At 35.4% G+C, this 17,375-nt stretch overlaps 2 protein-coding genes across 4 annotated transcripts in view; one reads left to right on the top strand and one right to left on the bottom strand.

Moving 5' to 3' along the window:
* Window positions 1-8,134, top strand: part of LOC100747330 (cyclic AMP-responsive element-binding protein 3-like protein 2) — a 48,193-nt gene extending 40,059 nt beyond the window's left edge. Inside the window, exons 7-8 of one of the 2 annotated variants that reach the window (XR_004461822.1) lie at window positions 871-5,651; window positions 6,765-8,134. Coding sequence is in view for 1 of the 2 variants with exons in the window: in XM_003489911.4 (XP_003489959.1) it covers window positions 871-1,056 (186 nt within the window). In the remaining variant the exon portion in view is untranslated. Of the gene's footprint in view, window positions 1-870 lie in introns of both variants that reach the window. The other variant, XM_003489911.4, reaches the window with a different exon arrangement.
* A 1,460-nt stretch (window positions 8,135-9,594) lies between these two features.
* Window positions 9,595-17,375, bottom strand: part of LOC100742184 (protein amnionless-like) — a 10,122-nt gene continuing 2,341 nt past the window's right edge. The window contains exons 2-6 of one of the 2 annotated variants that reach the window (XM_012386291.3): window positions 15,924-16,228; window positions 15,349-15,472; window positions 15,021-15,255; window positions 12,853-13,006; window positions 9,595-10,109 (exon numbers count right to left, since the gene is read on the bottom strand). In XM_012386291.3, coding sequence (XP_012241714.1) covers window positions 9,764-10,109; window positions 12,853-13,006; window positions 15,021-15,255; window positions 15,349-15,472; window positions 15,924-16,228 — 1,164 coding nt within the window. In that variant the 3' untranslated portion in view covers window positions 9,595-9,763. The remainder of the gene's footprint in view (window positions 10,110-12,852; window positions 13,007-15,020; window positions 15,256-15,348; window positions 15,473-15,923; window positions 16,229-17,375) is intronic. The other variant, XM_033320981.1, reaches the window with a different exon arrangement.

Raw genomic sequence — 17,375 nt, 5'->3', positions numbered from 1 at the left:
TTCTTAATCTTTGATTCTAGACAGGTTCTGTTCTCTGCTTGCATTTTAATTTTATTTTCGATTTCGATGGATGATAAATCGTGTGTCGCAATTAATTAACATTTGAGAACAAACTTGCCTAAATCTGACGACGATAATTACGTAAAAGCAAACACTTTGTCGCTAGTCATTTTTTTGCGATATAGCTTTTTTCGTTTATAAATCAACGGCTGAAGAAAACACTTAACTCTTCAAATATACACCGAAATAACCAAACTTAATCAAACAAATCCATCTTTTTCGAAATTTTAAACTGTTTACGCTATTTCAATTTCTCATGCTTAATATTCTAATATTCTTGTGCCGTGTGAATGAATTAATTTAATTTTTAATATCATCTTAAAATTTTAATATCATTTACTTGGTTTTCGATATTTCCTATCTATATCAATTTTTAACGTGCCCTACTTATATAATACGTTATTTTTAATAATGTTCATTTTCTATTAATTTAACGTTGTCTACGTATTTAATATTTTATATCTAAATCGTAATTGTTTCTTATATGAAACTATTCTTTTTAATTCCCTTTTTATCTATACAGTACAACGAGCAACACATTGTCTTTAATTTCAACAAAATTTATACGAAAATATCTTCCCATTGGACACAGAATGGAACAAAGGAAAAATGCATTGGTTTCCAGAAATTTGACGTAGCTATTCGTTACAGACATCGGAATATAATTTTCTCATAATGCAAACTGTTTCCTTGAATCTTGGCAGGAATTCCTTGGTAGGAATTTTCGCGGAACAGCGAGTCAGTCGATAGCGCAACCAACGCTCAACGAAGAGCAAAACTCGACGCATGATCGGCTATTTCGTGTTTCAGATATCAGCCCAGGAGTCGCGACGGAAGAAAAAGGAGTACATGGACGGTCTAGAAAGACGCGTGACGATGCTCACGAACGAGAACTCCTCCTACCGGGACCGACTAACAGCCTTAGAAGACACGAATCGCGAACTACTGAAAGAGCTTCAACGTCTCCAAGCCCTTCTTCAACTACAAAACTCGTAGGCGCAACGTTTCGAAATCACGTTGAACGTTAAACTACAAACCGACGATTTGACTTATTATCAAGAAGACATTATAATCGCGGTCATAATGGTCGGAAAGGCGATTTCGCGAAGACTGGTGGCCAGATAAAGGGCCTTAGAACGTGTTCCTGATCGTCGAATCACAAGTGTTTTATTTTTATCTTCTATGTAGTTTCCTTCGATCCTTGGACAATTTGTAATTTTCTTCGATTATAAAAGGGAGAGAAGAAAACTTACGTTTCCTCGATGGATATCTTTCAACGAATGATCCATCGAGTTTTTACGGGATCAAACGTTCTTGCGGACTATTTCCCAAACAGACCATTTTCCAAGGGAACAGTGCAATTTCCTTTACATTCCTGTGTAAAGTCTTCCTCGTGTAGCGGATCGAGCGTCAGTCGAGTAGAACGATTCGCGATGAAAATATATTCCTTGGATACGCCTCGTCTTCCTGTTTTCCGTGGACAGGAGTCGGCGGAGGGTGCAATTCTGCCGGGAGTGCCTTGATTCGCTTATCTTTCTTCCATCGCGAACGACGAATCGAAAACGAATTTTATTCTCCTTTCTCTTCTATCAAAAGTGTTTCGTTACGTTTCTGTTATTGTATCGCACCTAATGAATCGAATTCATCGAATTGTAACATATTGCGTAGAAAGCATGTGGAGAAAGGCCGATCGCTATACGATCTAAATGTGTAATACATCGAGAGCTTGAAATTCGAGTCAAAAATCGTAAAGTTCACGCTCTAAAGTCACTATAGAGAAGTTATTCTACGTGTAAAAATGAATCGGGAAAGCAAGAATAAAGGTTTTTCGTTAGAATCTTCGTTGTTGAGAAAATCGTATTTGAAAATTGAAGCGAGATATACGTGCGTTTAGTTGACTCTCGACAGGGCACGTGTCTATCGACGATTTTTTAGAAAACGAGACTTTAAAGGAAGAATATTATTTTACATTTTCGACTTATTTTTACACGCAGACCCCAACCTTCAGAGCAATGATACCATCTTCTTTCAATTTAGAGTGAACTGAACATACACATATCCGACCTATTTTCAAACTCGATTATCTCGAAGATGAAATGTTAAATAAAAAAGATTTATTCTTTATTTTTAATTTAGTTTTGCTTATACAATAACCTTCTGCCACCTATTTTGGAACATTCGGTACATATAACGTTCGTTTCACACTTTATCTCGGAAAGTTGACTGTAGCAGAAGCGGTGTCTAATTTACCTCGGAAATTGAAATCAAAATGTAAAGAATAAATTTCTCAAAATTGATCGTATTTCAGTTTCCTTAAAGAAGAATACATTTCTAAAGGATAGCGACTCGTATAACTTATTCCACAAAGTTCGATAAAGCGTACGGAGAGAGTTTTGATTCAAACGAAATTTCAACAAACGTTCAAAAGACGCGCGAAATTTAATTAAACGACAAGGATTAACCCTCCAAAGGCAGACGTATATTATATTTTTCCACACTCCGTGGTTACGCTGGGTCATTTCCATCCAAGATAAATATCCTTAGTATTCTGGACTTTCAAAAACGTAAAAAATGCCTAGGATACTTATCGATGTCTTCGTTGTATAATAAAGTCATTTATCAAGTCAAATATTTAAAATTTCTATCGATAAAAATCAAAATTTCGCTTGGATGAGTAACGACCCAGTTTAATTACGAAGAGTTAAACTCGTAGGGAGACATTTAGCGATAGATAAGCGTTCGCGCAGACTATTAAAGTATTTAGAAGCGTAAGTGCATTTTCAATCGAGTGTCGATTGATATTTGTGTTCGCTTAACAGCGATGATGACTCTTCGATTTTCGTCCAAATAATATAATAAAATTAGGAAACGAATATAGAGAACGAAGAATAGTTAAAATATAATATTAAGACGACATACAATTAAAATTGACGATAAATGTCCAACGTGTTAACTATATAAATTATATGGATAATGAGTGATTATAATTAATGTGGTATTTTATCTAGAATGAATACGAGATGATCGTGTACGTCTATTTTCTTCAGAGAAAATTTGTTAGATTGATATATATATATATATATTTAGGAATTTATTTATAGATTAGGATCCATTCACGCGAGATATAGATTTGTATATTATATTTGTAAAAGAAGACGTTTATTTAACCATCTGTACGTTGTTGAGATGGTTCGCACCATTGTGGTTTTAAGAAGAACGTGTGCAATGATGTTGACTTTGATTATTTCTTCAAAGAACGCGCCACAGTATATAGATGTAATTTTTTCGTAGTTCTGTTATACCATGATACTATATTGCGTGCGGTGTGATTCGTAGTACGATAATGGAAGATAATTTTTCGCATTGCAAACAGTTGAGAAACTACAGCGAAAAATGGAAAATGAAATTCGAATCTTTTCCTCTAGAAACAGATATTTTTCGAGAAGAATTGTATTTTAGACGTAATAAGCAGGGTTTTTCTCTTTCCTGTTTTTTGAACTCCTTCGAGATTCTTAAAATTCTCGCGTTCTTTATCGAAAAAGTTTAATTCAAGAAAAAATAAGAAAGTAAAAACAGAGAATAGTCGAAGAATGTTTTCTGCGAAAAAAATATTTTCTGTGTAAGAAGTGTTTCTATAAAAAGACAAACACTCGGTATCGAAAATATAACTTCTCGACAAAAATAAATTTCTCGAGAGATTTGCAATTTAGGAGATAACAATGGTTTACAAATACACGCACAAAGAATCGTATAAAACTTAATTCTTCGAAAAATATCTAAGAAATCTAATCTTCGATTTTAACAAAAAGTCGGTAATCCGTTAACTTTATAACGAATCACGCCCCACTTTGCATATTCTATGCTCGCACTGATCACATGTATCGTCGAATTTCAAAAGCGACAAATTTTCATTGTCCAATGGGTACAAATATCACCGATAATGTTCACGATCGTGTGAATTAGAGTTAAAGGAAGGGTCGACGAATGGTTCTAAGAGAAAACTTGTCTCGAACACGAGCGCTGCCATTGATTACTATAACGATCTTCGAAAATACGATACTTTCGTCACGCGAAGTCTTGCTGATACAGTTAAGCACGAGAAGAAGAAATTCTCCAAACGATTGCATCTTCTTGAATTTTAAAATACATAGGAATTTTATTAACGCATCAAGTGCCATGATAGTTAAAAATATTATTATATCACAAAATTATGTGAAAACTATAACAGAACTTTGATTATCGGAACATCTAGATGGAACATTCTGCTTTTCTTCAAATTTTGCTGTAATATCTCTGCGAAGTTTTCCAACCATCTAACATATCGCACTGTGTTATGTGACGTGCATAACGCACGTAAAAGTCAGCGTGTGTATTATCGATAAGAAGTAAAAGAAGAAACGAATGTCGGAGTATGTTTTTGAAAAAAAAAAACGATTTTATTTGAAGTGGAGGACCGCTTGAGAAATTCTGGGAAATGATAGAACGGTTCTTGTCTGTTTTACTTGGCTATTTAAAGCTCGAAGCCGAACGAGCTTCGGCGTCTGGAACATCTATTTTTATGCAGAATTCGCTGGGTCATTTAAACAATAACAAATGTGTTAGGCTCAGATTACGGCTCTACAATTTGGAAGCTCTATCTTTTATTTCAAACAGGTTGTCCGAAAGATTGATTATGAGATAGATTGAATAAACTATTTGGTAACTTATCGTAACGCGATAATTGTTATCACGTGTCGAGGTAAACTCGAAGGATTTATTTTATTAAATATTCTTTTGCCAAAAGTCATATTTCTCTGTGATAATAACAATCGACATTCTGTTTTTCTTTTTAATTCAGAATTTTTATATTCTATATAGAGTACCTTTAACGATACAATTAATTTAAATACACGTTAGCTTTTTGTATAAAGAATTAATCGCAAACTTTTAAACAAGTTACCAAATTTTTCAATCCGTCTCGACAAAGAAAATATCTCTGCCATAAGTCTGCTAATTTAATCGCAAGAAAAATAGGGTTTCAAAAATCACTGTTTTATTTAAAAAAATTAAAGGAGAATAAAAATCAGAAAGGGACGATCTTTCCTATTTGCGGAAAACCTGATTAATCGATCAAAGGGTAGGATAAATTTTAACTGACATGGCATCAAACGTGTTAATAAATATCAAAAATGGTCGAAGAACGTTTAACAGAATAATTCAAGGCTTCGGTATATGGAATTTCGATGGCGCGTCTCCGATTTCTTCATCGAACACATTTTCGATCACGATCGAGGCTCCTCGCGCGATTTTGCGATCTCATCGTTCGCGATCACGTGTCGCGGAAAATTTTCCTAATGGCTTAGATCCAGGCTTCCAACCAATCGAAGTTCGCGAGAACTTCGATCAACTTGACTAGCCGTCATAAGCCCACGGAACAGGGAATTTTAAACACGATCCATATTTTAAGCGGATATTGAAAGCCGAGATCTAGGGAAGCTGCCAATTTCCAATTTTTCAAATCCTAAACATTGAAATTTGCAAATTTTCATCTTTTCGAAACTTTGAACGTCTCGATTTCTCTCAACTTTATTCCTCTACTTCCGAAACTTCGAGTTTCTCGAATCTACGAAAATTTAATCGACGATAAATTTATTTGCAACTTAGGCTCCCGGAATAATAAGTGATATAGTTGTTGAACAACAACGAAGATCCGTGAAAAAAGTTATCGGATTAACGTGATCTCTATTGGAACTCGAGAAAACTATCGTAGCAAAGATACGCGTAAAACTCACAAGAGATTGAAAAAGAAATTAATGAGTTTACCAAACAGTGTCACGTGTGTTTATAGTACGCTAGGAGAAAAAAAAATACGAGAAAGACACGCACACTCGTGTGTTACGTACTCACGGTAAAAAAAAGCGGCAAGACGTGTAAAAAAGGCAGGCTAACTCGGCGTCTATCAATTACTTACGCCTGACTGAGCATATCCGCAAACGTGAATCCTATTGACTTTAAAGATCGATGTGCCTCTAACGTTCTTAAAGGGGATACTGTTTTTCGCGCTTTCAGTTGTTGACCCTATCGATGGTACGAGATTGTGGCGTGACACCTGTACTTATGGGGTAATATCGATGCATTAAAGATTAAAGCTGAGAGTTGGATACCTATGGGCGTTTGTTACATTAAGTAGCGGGTGTTGGTCGCGATGGTCTCGCAAATAGGAAGAACGTAGATGAATTTTCCAATGGAAAGTATCTCCGGTTTAGATGATATTACAGCGGAACTTTGTTTATTCGAACGAAATTTTAACTGCCCGATGAATTGAAGTTTTGCTGGTTGAATTTGTTTATCTGGACACGAGCTGCTATTACGCGAAAGAGAAACGATAGGCAGCAAGGACAGTTGGCGAACTCCTATTATACGAACTCTAATTATAATAAACTGTTTGTTCCGTTACAAGTTCAGATAAATGTAGTTCCAGTACGTAGTTAGAGATACGTTAATTTGGTATTTGAAAGAAATTTAAAAGTTGGGAAATTTGTTCAATTATTCGGAACTGTGTACATCCGAATGACCAAATTTTGGAATTCTCAAGTTTCCGTAACTTTGCATCTCCGAATTCTTAGACTTGCAAATTTGTTGATTTTCGAATTGCGCGTTGAAACTCTCAAATTTTGGATATCTAAACTCTCCTTCGACATTTTTTACAGTTTCATATTTTCAAGCTTTTCAATTATCTAAAATTCTTCAAATTTCAAGCTTTCAAATCCTAAAATCTCTAGATCTCTAGCTCATCGAATCCCACGCGCTCAAATTTCAAAGCATCTAGTTGTGAGTTTCTAAATTCCCAGTGTTCCCTAATTTCACAATCTCCAAGATTCTGTGAGTCGTTCCGTTTTCAAAAATTTTCTAAATTCTCTTTGCCCAACTTCTACGCCACTCGCATTCTCCTCGAATATCTTCGCGCTCTTCGATCCGTGCGTTTCTAGGTTGTTTCAAAGTCGATCAAATGTCTATGTAAATTAATAAATCTCGAGATATGTGAAGAATTACTTGTTACAATCCCTGTTAATCCTATTCGCGAGAAACAGACGCAATTTATACGTCGGTGTTATCCAATGATTCGCGGAAACCGTAATTCCTGCTATACAATTACACGAGTACGTACGTAAATTCGCTGGAGGAAGCCTCGTATCGTTAGATAAGAATCATAGCCTGTCGCGCAGGGAATCGTGTATAATTTCTTGTACAAAATGCCAATTGAACGCAGTTTTATCCAGAAGGAATGAGAGAAAGAGACGAACAGAGAGAGAGAGAATGAGAGAGAAAGAATTTAATATATTCTATAAACGAAGCTTTATATAAATGGTTATATATATACATATATATATATATAAAAATATACATATATATACATAAGATATTTCTATATAAACAGATAATATATGTATACACTAAAGAAAACGTACACAAACACATTTACGAATCTACGAAATAGACGACGAGGGAACGATTGTCATACCATAGACTGTGGATATTTATGGAATTTCATATTTTTATCACTCGAACGATCAAGAAATGGATGAAGAAATCTGTAAACAGAGATTCGTACCACGAAACTAGATATTATAATTTTATCGTGGACATCTCGTATATTTTTGCACGTTGTATGCATTTTAAGAGTTGCTATTCTTCCAAATTTCTCGCATTTCATACTTTTAAATATAAATGCCTAAAGATCCGCAGGCTGATCACACGCAAACAGACACGTACACGCAAATAACTTTCGCTCGATTTCATTATCGCGAATCGACGATCGATTACCGATTCGTAAAATACATTCGCAGCATCTGTGTGCCCTGCACCAAATATATGATGTATCGCGTGCATTATATTATTTATCCGCAGAGACCAACTGTGTATATCTCGGTATACGTGTCCTCGTGTTAGCTGTGCAACGACTTATCCTATTATCCCGACGAGTAAATGTCTTTACGCGATTATGGTGTGCCGCTGCCACGTGGACGCCGGTGCACGTGGTCGTTCGTCTAACTTCGAACGTTGTATGACAAATGAATAAACACATGTGACTTAACTTTTTTCTTTTCCACCTTTGAATTCTTAGCCACTCGTCCAATTTCGCGTCTGGCGTGGTTCAATTTCCTGGCAAAATATAAGAACCGTCGACCATACAGTATCATACTATCTCTTGCATTTTTCAAATTTTAAACGACATATAACTCGATGAATTTGAATTATTTTCACTTGAAAATAACGACGAATATCGTTAAGATATATAGAACGCGTATGCGTGCCATCGGCTGATATCCACAAGGTCTTGTGGTTCTTTTTAATGAAAATCCCCAAGCGAACTAAAGGAACGTTTGTATAGAAATTCACAAATTATAATAAATATAATAAAATAATCGAATATATATTATATTAACGCACATGATAAAAAGAGACGAAGAATTATATATGCTACATCGAGTCAACAATCGACTGGCTTCTCAAGATTATTTTCTTCCCTTTAAACGAACATCGTGTCGAAGAAAGTTTGTCCTTGATTTCCCAAATTTCGTTACGTCACTTTTAGAGTTGATCTTCCTAAACTATTTTTATATTCTTCTCCAGATAATTTACAATTTTGTTACGACTATGTAAATCGATATAACGAGCTGGAACAATAGTTCGTAGACGGTATTCCCAGTAGTCGGTGCCTTAGAGTTAAATACATTTGTTCGTAGATTATTGAGCGTCCTAGTTCATTGGGATGTTTCCTGCTCAGTCTCCTTGGGATTAACTTAGAACATAAGTTGTTTACTAGTGGGTTTAGGTGGTCTTCTAATCCCTTCTTAATCTTCCTACACAAATTCCTTAGTACTTGTAATACATGGCGCGATAGATGGAATGATAGTAAACGAAAATAACCTTCACCAGCTAATTGATTTTGCACGTACGTGGAATAATAGATTTCATATGACGTCACTGTTCGCATTGGCAATCTTATCGGGTTTACTCTTCTGTTAGGTTTCACAGGATCATCGAGCGTTTTTATCAAAATATCGAGTAACCCATAATTCGAAATTCGATTAAAGCGAACTACCAAAGAAATACTTTTGCTCGTTTAATTCTCCTCGCAATTCTAAGTGGAAAAATTACGTATTTTACTTTATATGCCGACTTAATTATGTCGTCGAAATAAGACCATTCGCGCATCACATTTCACAGCCCAATCTGATAGGCCTGCACAATTGAATGGACCGTTCATTCGCGTTTTAATTAAGATTCTGGTAATGAATTATCGACCTCCACCTCCTGATAACATTATTTCGATCTCTTTTCATTTCCTGGACGTCCTTCGAATTTTAGAAACGAACAAATTTTTACGTCGTTGAATTCTCTGGCCCGATTAATCTAAAAGGCGTTGCGCAGTCTTTCGATAATTTTTCATTCGGTTGTGGCGAATTTTTTATCGTTAAAAAATATTTCAATTTTTTATTTCTCAAAAAAAATTAAACGATGTAAATGATTAAATGTACGAAATAACGTACGTTCACAACGGTTATAACATTTATTGAAAAAGAATGATTATACAGCGAATCGTTTCTTATATTACAACGTAATACAAGCTGCTTTATATTTAAATTTAAATAACATAACCTTACGCCGTGAAATTCTGTAATTTCTGCCAAAAGAGAAAAGCAAGAGAATTTTTATCGTTTTATTGATCGGTGTCAAGATCCGCTTCTTCAATTTGATCATCCACTTTACGCTTAAGAGTCGATAAACTGAGGGGAGCTTCCATATTTAAGACCTCCTCATCCTCCTTGCGCCCTTTTCTTCTCGACCTGTACAGAGGATTTTCGAATCTTCCACCGGAAGACGGATCGTTTCCCTCCGCTTCGTTATCTTCGAGATTTGGTTCGTTGGCGATGTTGGCAATTTGAACGTTACTCTCTGCACTATTTTCGAATCGAGCAAAACCGAATGGTTTGCTACCCTGCGTTTTGTCCGCTCGAATTCCATCCCTTATCGAAGAGAAGATCTCCGAGAAGCCTAGCAGGAAACTGCAAATAATAACGAGACGTCTGATTAAAATTCTGGATACTTAAATGCGTCTGGTGACTTATGTCAGATGCACCAAAAAGTACATTTTAAAACTACTTTCATTAATTTACTTGCATTTAAAACAAAAAGTTTGAAGTTTCAAACATCTATCTTAGATAATTGAATTTGGAAATATTTCCTGTTAATCTCAAAGAATAGTGAAAACTATTTTCGTCGGAAGAACATGTTATGCCTTAGAATATTTTGAAATCTACTTAGAGAACATAGAATTTTTCATTACAAATGAGAGAAAAGGTACCGGTAATATAAAACATTATTATAATATTTTCAGCACTTCGGGTCATTAAATCCTCTTTAAACGTTCTCTTTTAAAGCTACAAATTTACGATATTTTTACTTATAAACAGCGCTACTCATTGACCAAACAGAGTTAATTAAATTACAGAAATTTCTAGTTCCTAATTTCTAGTTTCTAAGCATATAAGGAAAGAATATTCCATTTTTATTCTTCCTTTTCTCCTTTCGTTCGTTACTTTACGAATTTATGTTTTCTTTTCACTTCCCCGTTTCTTCAAACAATTTGAAACTTCATTTTATAAATTGCCTGATTGAGCGGACAAATATTTAATAGCAGTAGCGTTCCTGTAGTCGCGGAATACGAGTTTGCATTCGTAGTTGGAGAAATTAATAACGCGATAAAGCTTAGACTTCTCCGTTTCTTCCTTTTCTCGACCTTTCGCTTTCCACATCTTCTTCTGCTTCTCCTTTTTCTTCGATTGCTTCACGAATCTGCTTCTCATTATTCGTTATATTCTTTCTTTCTTATAATTATATTTACACAAGTCATCATTTACACTCTATCGCTTATTTTCTTTGACCTTTGCATCTCCTGGAGATATCCTTCCTTTTCTCCCTTATTAATCTTCTCTTGGAAATATTATTTTCTGCTTCTCTTCTACGATTCGTTTTTCCTTCGGTGATTGAAAATGTTATTTCACAAACTGTTTGATTAGGTGTCTACATTCGCTTTGTACACGTGTATTACCAGCGTACTGCTTTCCAATGATTCGATCGACAGCAAAGAGAACTTTTTAAGTTACACACGTTCCAATATGCAGTTCGGTTTACCGTACGTAAACACTGATACCATTGCTGCAATTCGAAGCAACCAGTGCTGTTTCCCTGGTGATTTGGTTATTCAAAATCACCGAGATCGATACTCGAATTTCTGCTACTCGAACGGAATTCATAACAGATATTTGTAATAAAATGAACGAATGTTTACGATGGGTAAACTAATCGTCGTTTTTAATAACTTTGTAAGCGGACTTCTCGCATAGCCGAATATAAATGCAAAGATCAAATTGGTTGGTTTCCCAATACGTTAGACGAAATATCTTTCGCTGAATTTGATCGATACTTGCAAATTCTTCGATGTTCAAACTTTCGAATTTACAAATTTCCAAACCTCTCGATCTTCAAATTTATTCGGTTCGCGTCAGATTTTTCAATGTTATTTCGATCGATTCGCCAAAACGTTCTCACGATTAAACGTTTCAAGAGACATATAAATGTTTCAAAAACATTTGGTTCGGTCTCGTTTAAAAGTATGCCGAAGGGAGGTTAATTTCGAAAACATCCGGTTTAACGGGGCTGCGAGCGAAGGAGAAACGCAGTCAGTTGAAAACTGCGCCTCGTGTTTCATATTCCGTGTAATTACTTTTTCCATCGCGTTTCTCTTCTTTTTCTCCCTTTGCTCCTCTCTTTTCCCGTGTTGTCTCTGCCTCTCAACGATCCTCGTCATCGACACCCACGTGTCGCTGGAATATAAGGGTCAAACGGGACGAGCTTATAGAAAGCTTCATCGCCGTTTTCCCAACGAGTCGCGCGTAATCGTTGAGCTGCTCGCTTCCGTTTGTCGTTCGCGAAAACATGCATCGGCCAGCTATTTTCGACGATTTATTAATTCCGCCTTCTCCTTTCTTTTTCCCCTTTTCCTTCGACCTTCTCTCTTTCATTCATTTGCTTGCTTAATTGGCAGCGTAGAACGCGAAGTTAGCTTTGCACGTGGAATCTTTTGAAAACGCGAAAATATGAAAATTCAAAGGGTCGTGTTTTCGTAGTTTCAGCAGCTATTTCACAGTTTGCGGGGACATTAACAGGTGTACGAAAGCAGAGATGCGAAGGTACGACGATCGGTGAATCCACAGATTCGAAAATTCACACGTTCGAAGTTTGAAAATTTGAGAATCCGAAGGTTTACAGGTTTGAATCGCGAGAACTTTGAAGGCGAAAATTCGTAAATTCGCAAATTTTAACGTTAACGCATATTTGCAAACCTGTGAATCCCAAAGTTGTAAAATTTGCAAATTAGAACGTGGCAAATTTGAAAGTCTCGCGACTTTGAAGTTTTGAAACTGACAGTTTACAAATTTGAATTTGAACAATAAATGAATCGTTTTTACGTTAAAATATGTAAAGCGCTTTTATGGTAAATTTAGAAGCAGGAGGGATTATCATATTTCTGTTGCTCTCTGTATCGTCTCGCTGTAGCTCATAAATTTCTTAAACCATTTTTATCCGAAGTTAATCCTGCGGGAGACTTTAGAATTCTCAGAAGGTACAAAAAGGATAAAAGACTGTATATCGTGACGTTATAGTGCCTCGTAATGAGAAAAAGAGTTAGAAGAAAGGATATTATCTCCCTAGGTTGATCATTAATTAATTATACTAAGTACTTACTGTCTGTAAGAGTAGCCAAAGTATAAAAAGAAGAGGAACAGAAGAAGAAGGACGATCATTGGCATTCCCAAAAACGGAACCAACGTAATAGCCATACGATTATCTTGCACGGCAGCGCCAGTTACTTCTGCAGAGAAAACTTCGATTTTCATACCTATTAAAAAAAGAAAAGCACGATAAAATAAGGAAGATTTAAAACTGTCGTGGTTCTCCATTTTTACGTTTCAATGTTGTAATGGAAATTCTTGTTGCAAGAAGCAAACAAATTTTTCATGTTTTAAGAAATACTCTGACGTATAAACAACGAGTGTCGTTCCATATTTTTCTCAAATTTAAAAAATCCGTGAGAGAAGAAAAATACGATCGAATCGAAGACGATGCAAAGGTCAGGAAGCAGAGTTAATGAGATTTTTTGCAATTAGAGTACTCCATTTTTAAGATAAGTCGTAATCAATTTCAGGATTTTTAGCTCATTGGGAAATATTCTTCTTCCGCTTAATTTCGAAGAATGATTTAATATTTCGCGATAATAATTTACCATTTCATATTAGACTCTGTTTGTATAAAAACCGAGCAATAAGTTAATTCGTCTTATTTATTGTAAATCGAATTCTTCGATACGAAGATGGTAGACGTTGAAACTAAGGAAGCTTTGAAAGTCACTTTTTAATCGCTTGTTGATTGAGAAAATATTCTGTTAAAAAGTTTCACGGAATTTTCCCACTTTCTTTGATAAAATATAAAGTTTACCTTGTCTAGAAGAAGAATAACTTTCGTTAATCTAGAATGAATGAAAACTGAAATTAATGCTGTTGGAAAGTTTCCTTTTAACGACTCGCTGATTGAAGAATATTTTATACTATTATAACTTTCTTGCGACAGTCGCCAATTTAAGTTAGTAGTTTTACTTAATTTCAAGTAGATAAAACGTAAAGTATTTAAGCGTATTAAAAGTAATAAGTAAAATAATATTTTCTTGTGAAAAGAAGATAAGAAATAATGGGAATGTTAAACATGCAAAGTGTTTCGAGGGGAAATGTCTTGAAAGAGTGATGGTTGCGTCGTCGATGAAGCCAGAATAGTCGATCAGGTTAATTGTTTTCTATGTAGTGGAAAATACAGTAACTGATATTATCAGGCCGTGTCTCGTTGAAGAACCGTACGATTATTCATGGAATCCGTAGAAACCATTTTCAAAGAAATAAATAATTTATATCCTTTTTTTTTTTTATTAACGTGGAGGAAATCCGCACGGACACCAGGTCGCTTCTGGGGAAAAGCGGCGTAGTAGTGCCGGAAAATAATTTATTTCCTGCATCGCGTCTAACTATTCCTCTGCATATTTTTATATAAATAGAGAACATCCGATGTCAATTTTTAATATGGCGAAATGTTTAAAAAGGGACTTGTTTCGTTCAAAGTACACGTTACGACGATTAAAACGAGAGAAAATAATCTAAAAAAATGGCCACAGCTGCACAAATTTATATTGAGATAATACTTTTAATTCCAATATTCTTCGATATTCGATAACATTAATTTTTATATTTTTAATTCTATTTCTAATATACGTGGGCATATACAGGGTGTCGCAGACAATTGAAATTCGATACAGGATAAAGGAAAGTGATAATCGATAAGTGATAAGATAACGATAACGACAGAAAGCAAATCGTGACATTGTCCATGTTTAATAATACAAACACGAGCAGGAAGAAAAGTTTCATAATTCGAAACTTCCACGTAACACACGGCTATTTGCTCGCGAGTGTTTAATTAAACTTGTTCGTTCCTTTCGAAAACGTAGCCTTAAATATAAAAACGTTATTCTTCTTTTTCCACTTATTTTTCCACGTAGAATCACTAGCCGGCCGATTGTACGATTATTTTCAGGACGGTCCGTATATTTTTAATTCTTATTTCTACGGAATTAAATTAAACGATAAAAAGAATTAACAGTACGTTCGATTCACATCCTCGATGCGAAGTATCGCGCTTTTCAAGTTTGACTTATTTCCCCTTGCGAATATTCCTACGAGAATAGATATCGATGACGCGTTAAATTAAAGAAAAATGGTTAGTTACGTACATATTTGGAGATAACGAAGTAACGAGAAGAATAGAAAATGAAAAGATTAAACCAGAGAAACGTAACGTATGGAATTTACTTTGCAACGCTCTTTTTGCGTCTTCTGTAGCTTCCAAGATATCGATTTCCGAATAGTCGAGCTTCTTCTTTATCAAAACCTCGATAGCTCCGTTCCAGGTAGGTCTTACGTGCCAAGCGAGCTTTTCAGCGTATCTTTCTAAAGCCTCGTCTGTTAATACTTGAACCATTGATAGAGGTACTTTGTTTGTTAAAGACAGTCGTCCGCCACAGTATCGACAGCAGTGACCTTCCACCTACACTCGAACGTTATTTCAAAAATAAATTTCAAGAATTTATTACGTCTATGAGAATTTGCGTAAAGGATAATAATTGTTGGTCGAATTTACCCATATGGGATATTCGCAAGGCGTGAATCCACACTTTGGTCTTTCAATAGCACAAATTTCTTCCAGATAGTAGCCATTTGGATCGTCTTGGCAGGGACACTCCTTGCAACTGTAGCCCACGTATCTGTAGAATTTTATCTCGCATCATCTTTGAATATCGTAGGTTTGTAAAAGTCGCGACTGTTTAATTCAATGCGGCGTTTCGAAAGTTAAATAAACATTTGGGTGAATACACGAAGTGTCTCTGAAGTTTTGAACGAAGTTTGAACTTGCAAGGTTTATGAATTTAAAAGTTCAAAGATTTCAAAGTCTGGAAGCTCGAATATTTAGATGCTCGGGTTATTTGAAAATTCCAAGATTCGCAGATTTGAAAGCTGAAAGACTGGAAAGTTAAAAAATTGACAAACTCGGAGGTTGGAAGGTTTCGCAATTTAAGAACGTCGAAATTTGGTAGCTTGAAAATTGGAAAGTTTGGAAATTCGAACATTTGAAAAATTGTAAATCCTGTAATTTGCAAATTTTTTACTCCGAAACATGGTAAATTTTTCATGAAAAGCTTGTTCAGCGAGACGCACTTTACTGTGAATATTCCTTTCTCGAACTCTCTACTGTGAACCATGTCTGCCCATTGCCACGCTCTATAGGGTTGCTTTTCGTCCATCATTCTCACCGATTTCACTTCGATATTCTTCATCGGTAAAAGTACGCTGAAGGTTTGATTCTTTCTGGGAAGTACTATGTTATCTTGGCGACATGGTACTTGCTCGAGATGCGGCGCTGCTATTGAACTTCCGCCCCAATTTTGAGGGTCCGCCCAGAATAGGTGACCCGACCTTGACCACTGGCTGATTTTCTTTGCTGATTTTCCTGCTTCACTCAACTATTATAATTGATCGATTAATTGGCTAATAAACTGATTAAGCATGATAATTGTTACCTAGAAAGAAATTTTGTAACGAAAATAAAAGGACGATCTTAAAAAATGGCAATTTACGGATCTGATTGAGAACGAAAAATTTGTCAAGAATATTAATATCATCTGTCAAGCAACGAGAAACGTTATTTTATCGGAAATTTAAGAAAAACGAGTGTAATGATGAAAAAGCGGCAGCCAAACCTACCCCTGTGTTGCGCTTAATCTTCATTTTCTTCAAATTCTGATCCAACTACAGAATAATTATTCATCCATGTCGACATATTAATAATTCTTCGGAAATTCTGCTGATGATGAATTACCATCGGATTGTTGCTACGATAATTGCTACGCGAAAGCAATAGCCAACAGCGATCTTGTAGTACTTCGGATTTGCTAGATTTCAAACTTTAATTGATTCACCAGCAGGATTTCCGAGGAATTATTTCGTAGGCGGGTCGGTATCTGAAGAAGATGAAGATTAAGCTAAGGCATGGGTAAGTTTGATCGCTGCCACTTTTTCATCACCGTTTTTTCCATCGTCCTTTTTTAATTTTCCTCGAGAGATGCACTTAGATGTCTTGCGAGACTTTCTCGTTCGCAACGAAGTTAAAAAATGGCTATCTTAATAATTTCGTAATTAAAATTTTGAAGAAAAAGGTTAACAATTTCATAAACTTGGTAATTTAAATCTCGCACTCCCAGTTTCCATTTCATTTTTACTGATCTTGAGTTTACCGAAGCAACTGGCGAAGCATCGTACTCGTTTTATTTCCACCATTCTGCGATATTGCTCGTTAAATCTTGCTTTCAAAAGCAGAAGAATTAGATTTACGATCGATAGGACAAAGAGGATATATTAATATATTAATACACAGCTGTGGAACTTTAGAAGTTTTAACGTTCAAGTACGTCCGAGTATAAAAGAAAAAACTTAACGAGTAAACGCACGTTAGATTGAGTGTTATGAAACAGGGATAACAGTAAATGAAATTACTTACTTTCTTTTGTTCATATTATGTTGGACATAAACATACGTGAAATACTATAAATAATAAGAACAACAACAACAACAAGATTGTTATTGTTATTGTTATTGTTATTGTTATTGTTA

This window comes from Bombus impatiens, unplaced genomic scaffold, assembly GCF_000188095.3.
Source record: "Bombus impatiens unplaced genomic scaffold, BIMP_2.2 scf_0382, whole genome shotgun sequence".
Taxonomy (NCBI): domain Eukaryota; kingdom Metazoa; phylum Arthropoda; class Insecta; order Hymenoptera; family Apidae; genus Bombus; species Bombus impatiens.
The sequence above is the reverse complement of the archived record's forward strand: the minus strand, read 5'-3'. Positions and strand labels throughout refer to the sequence as shown.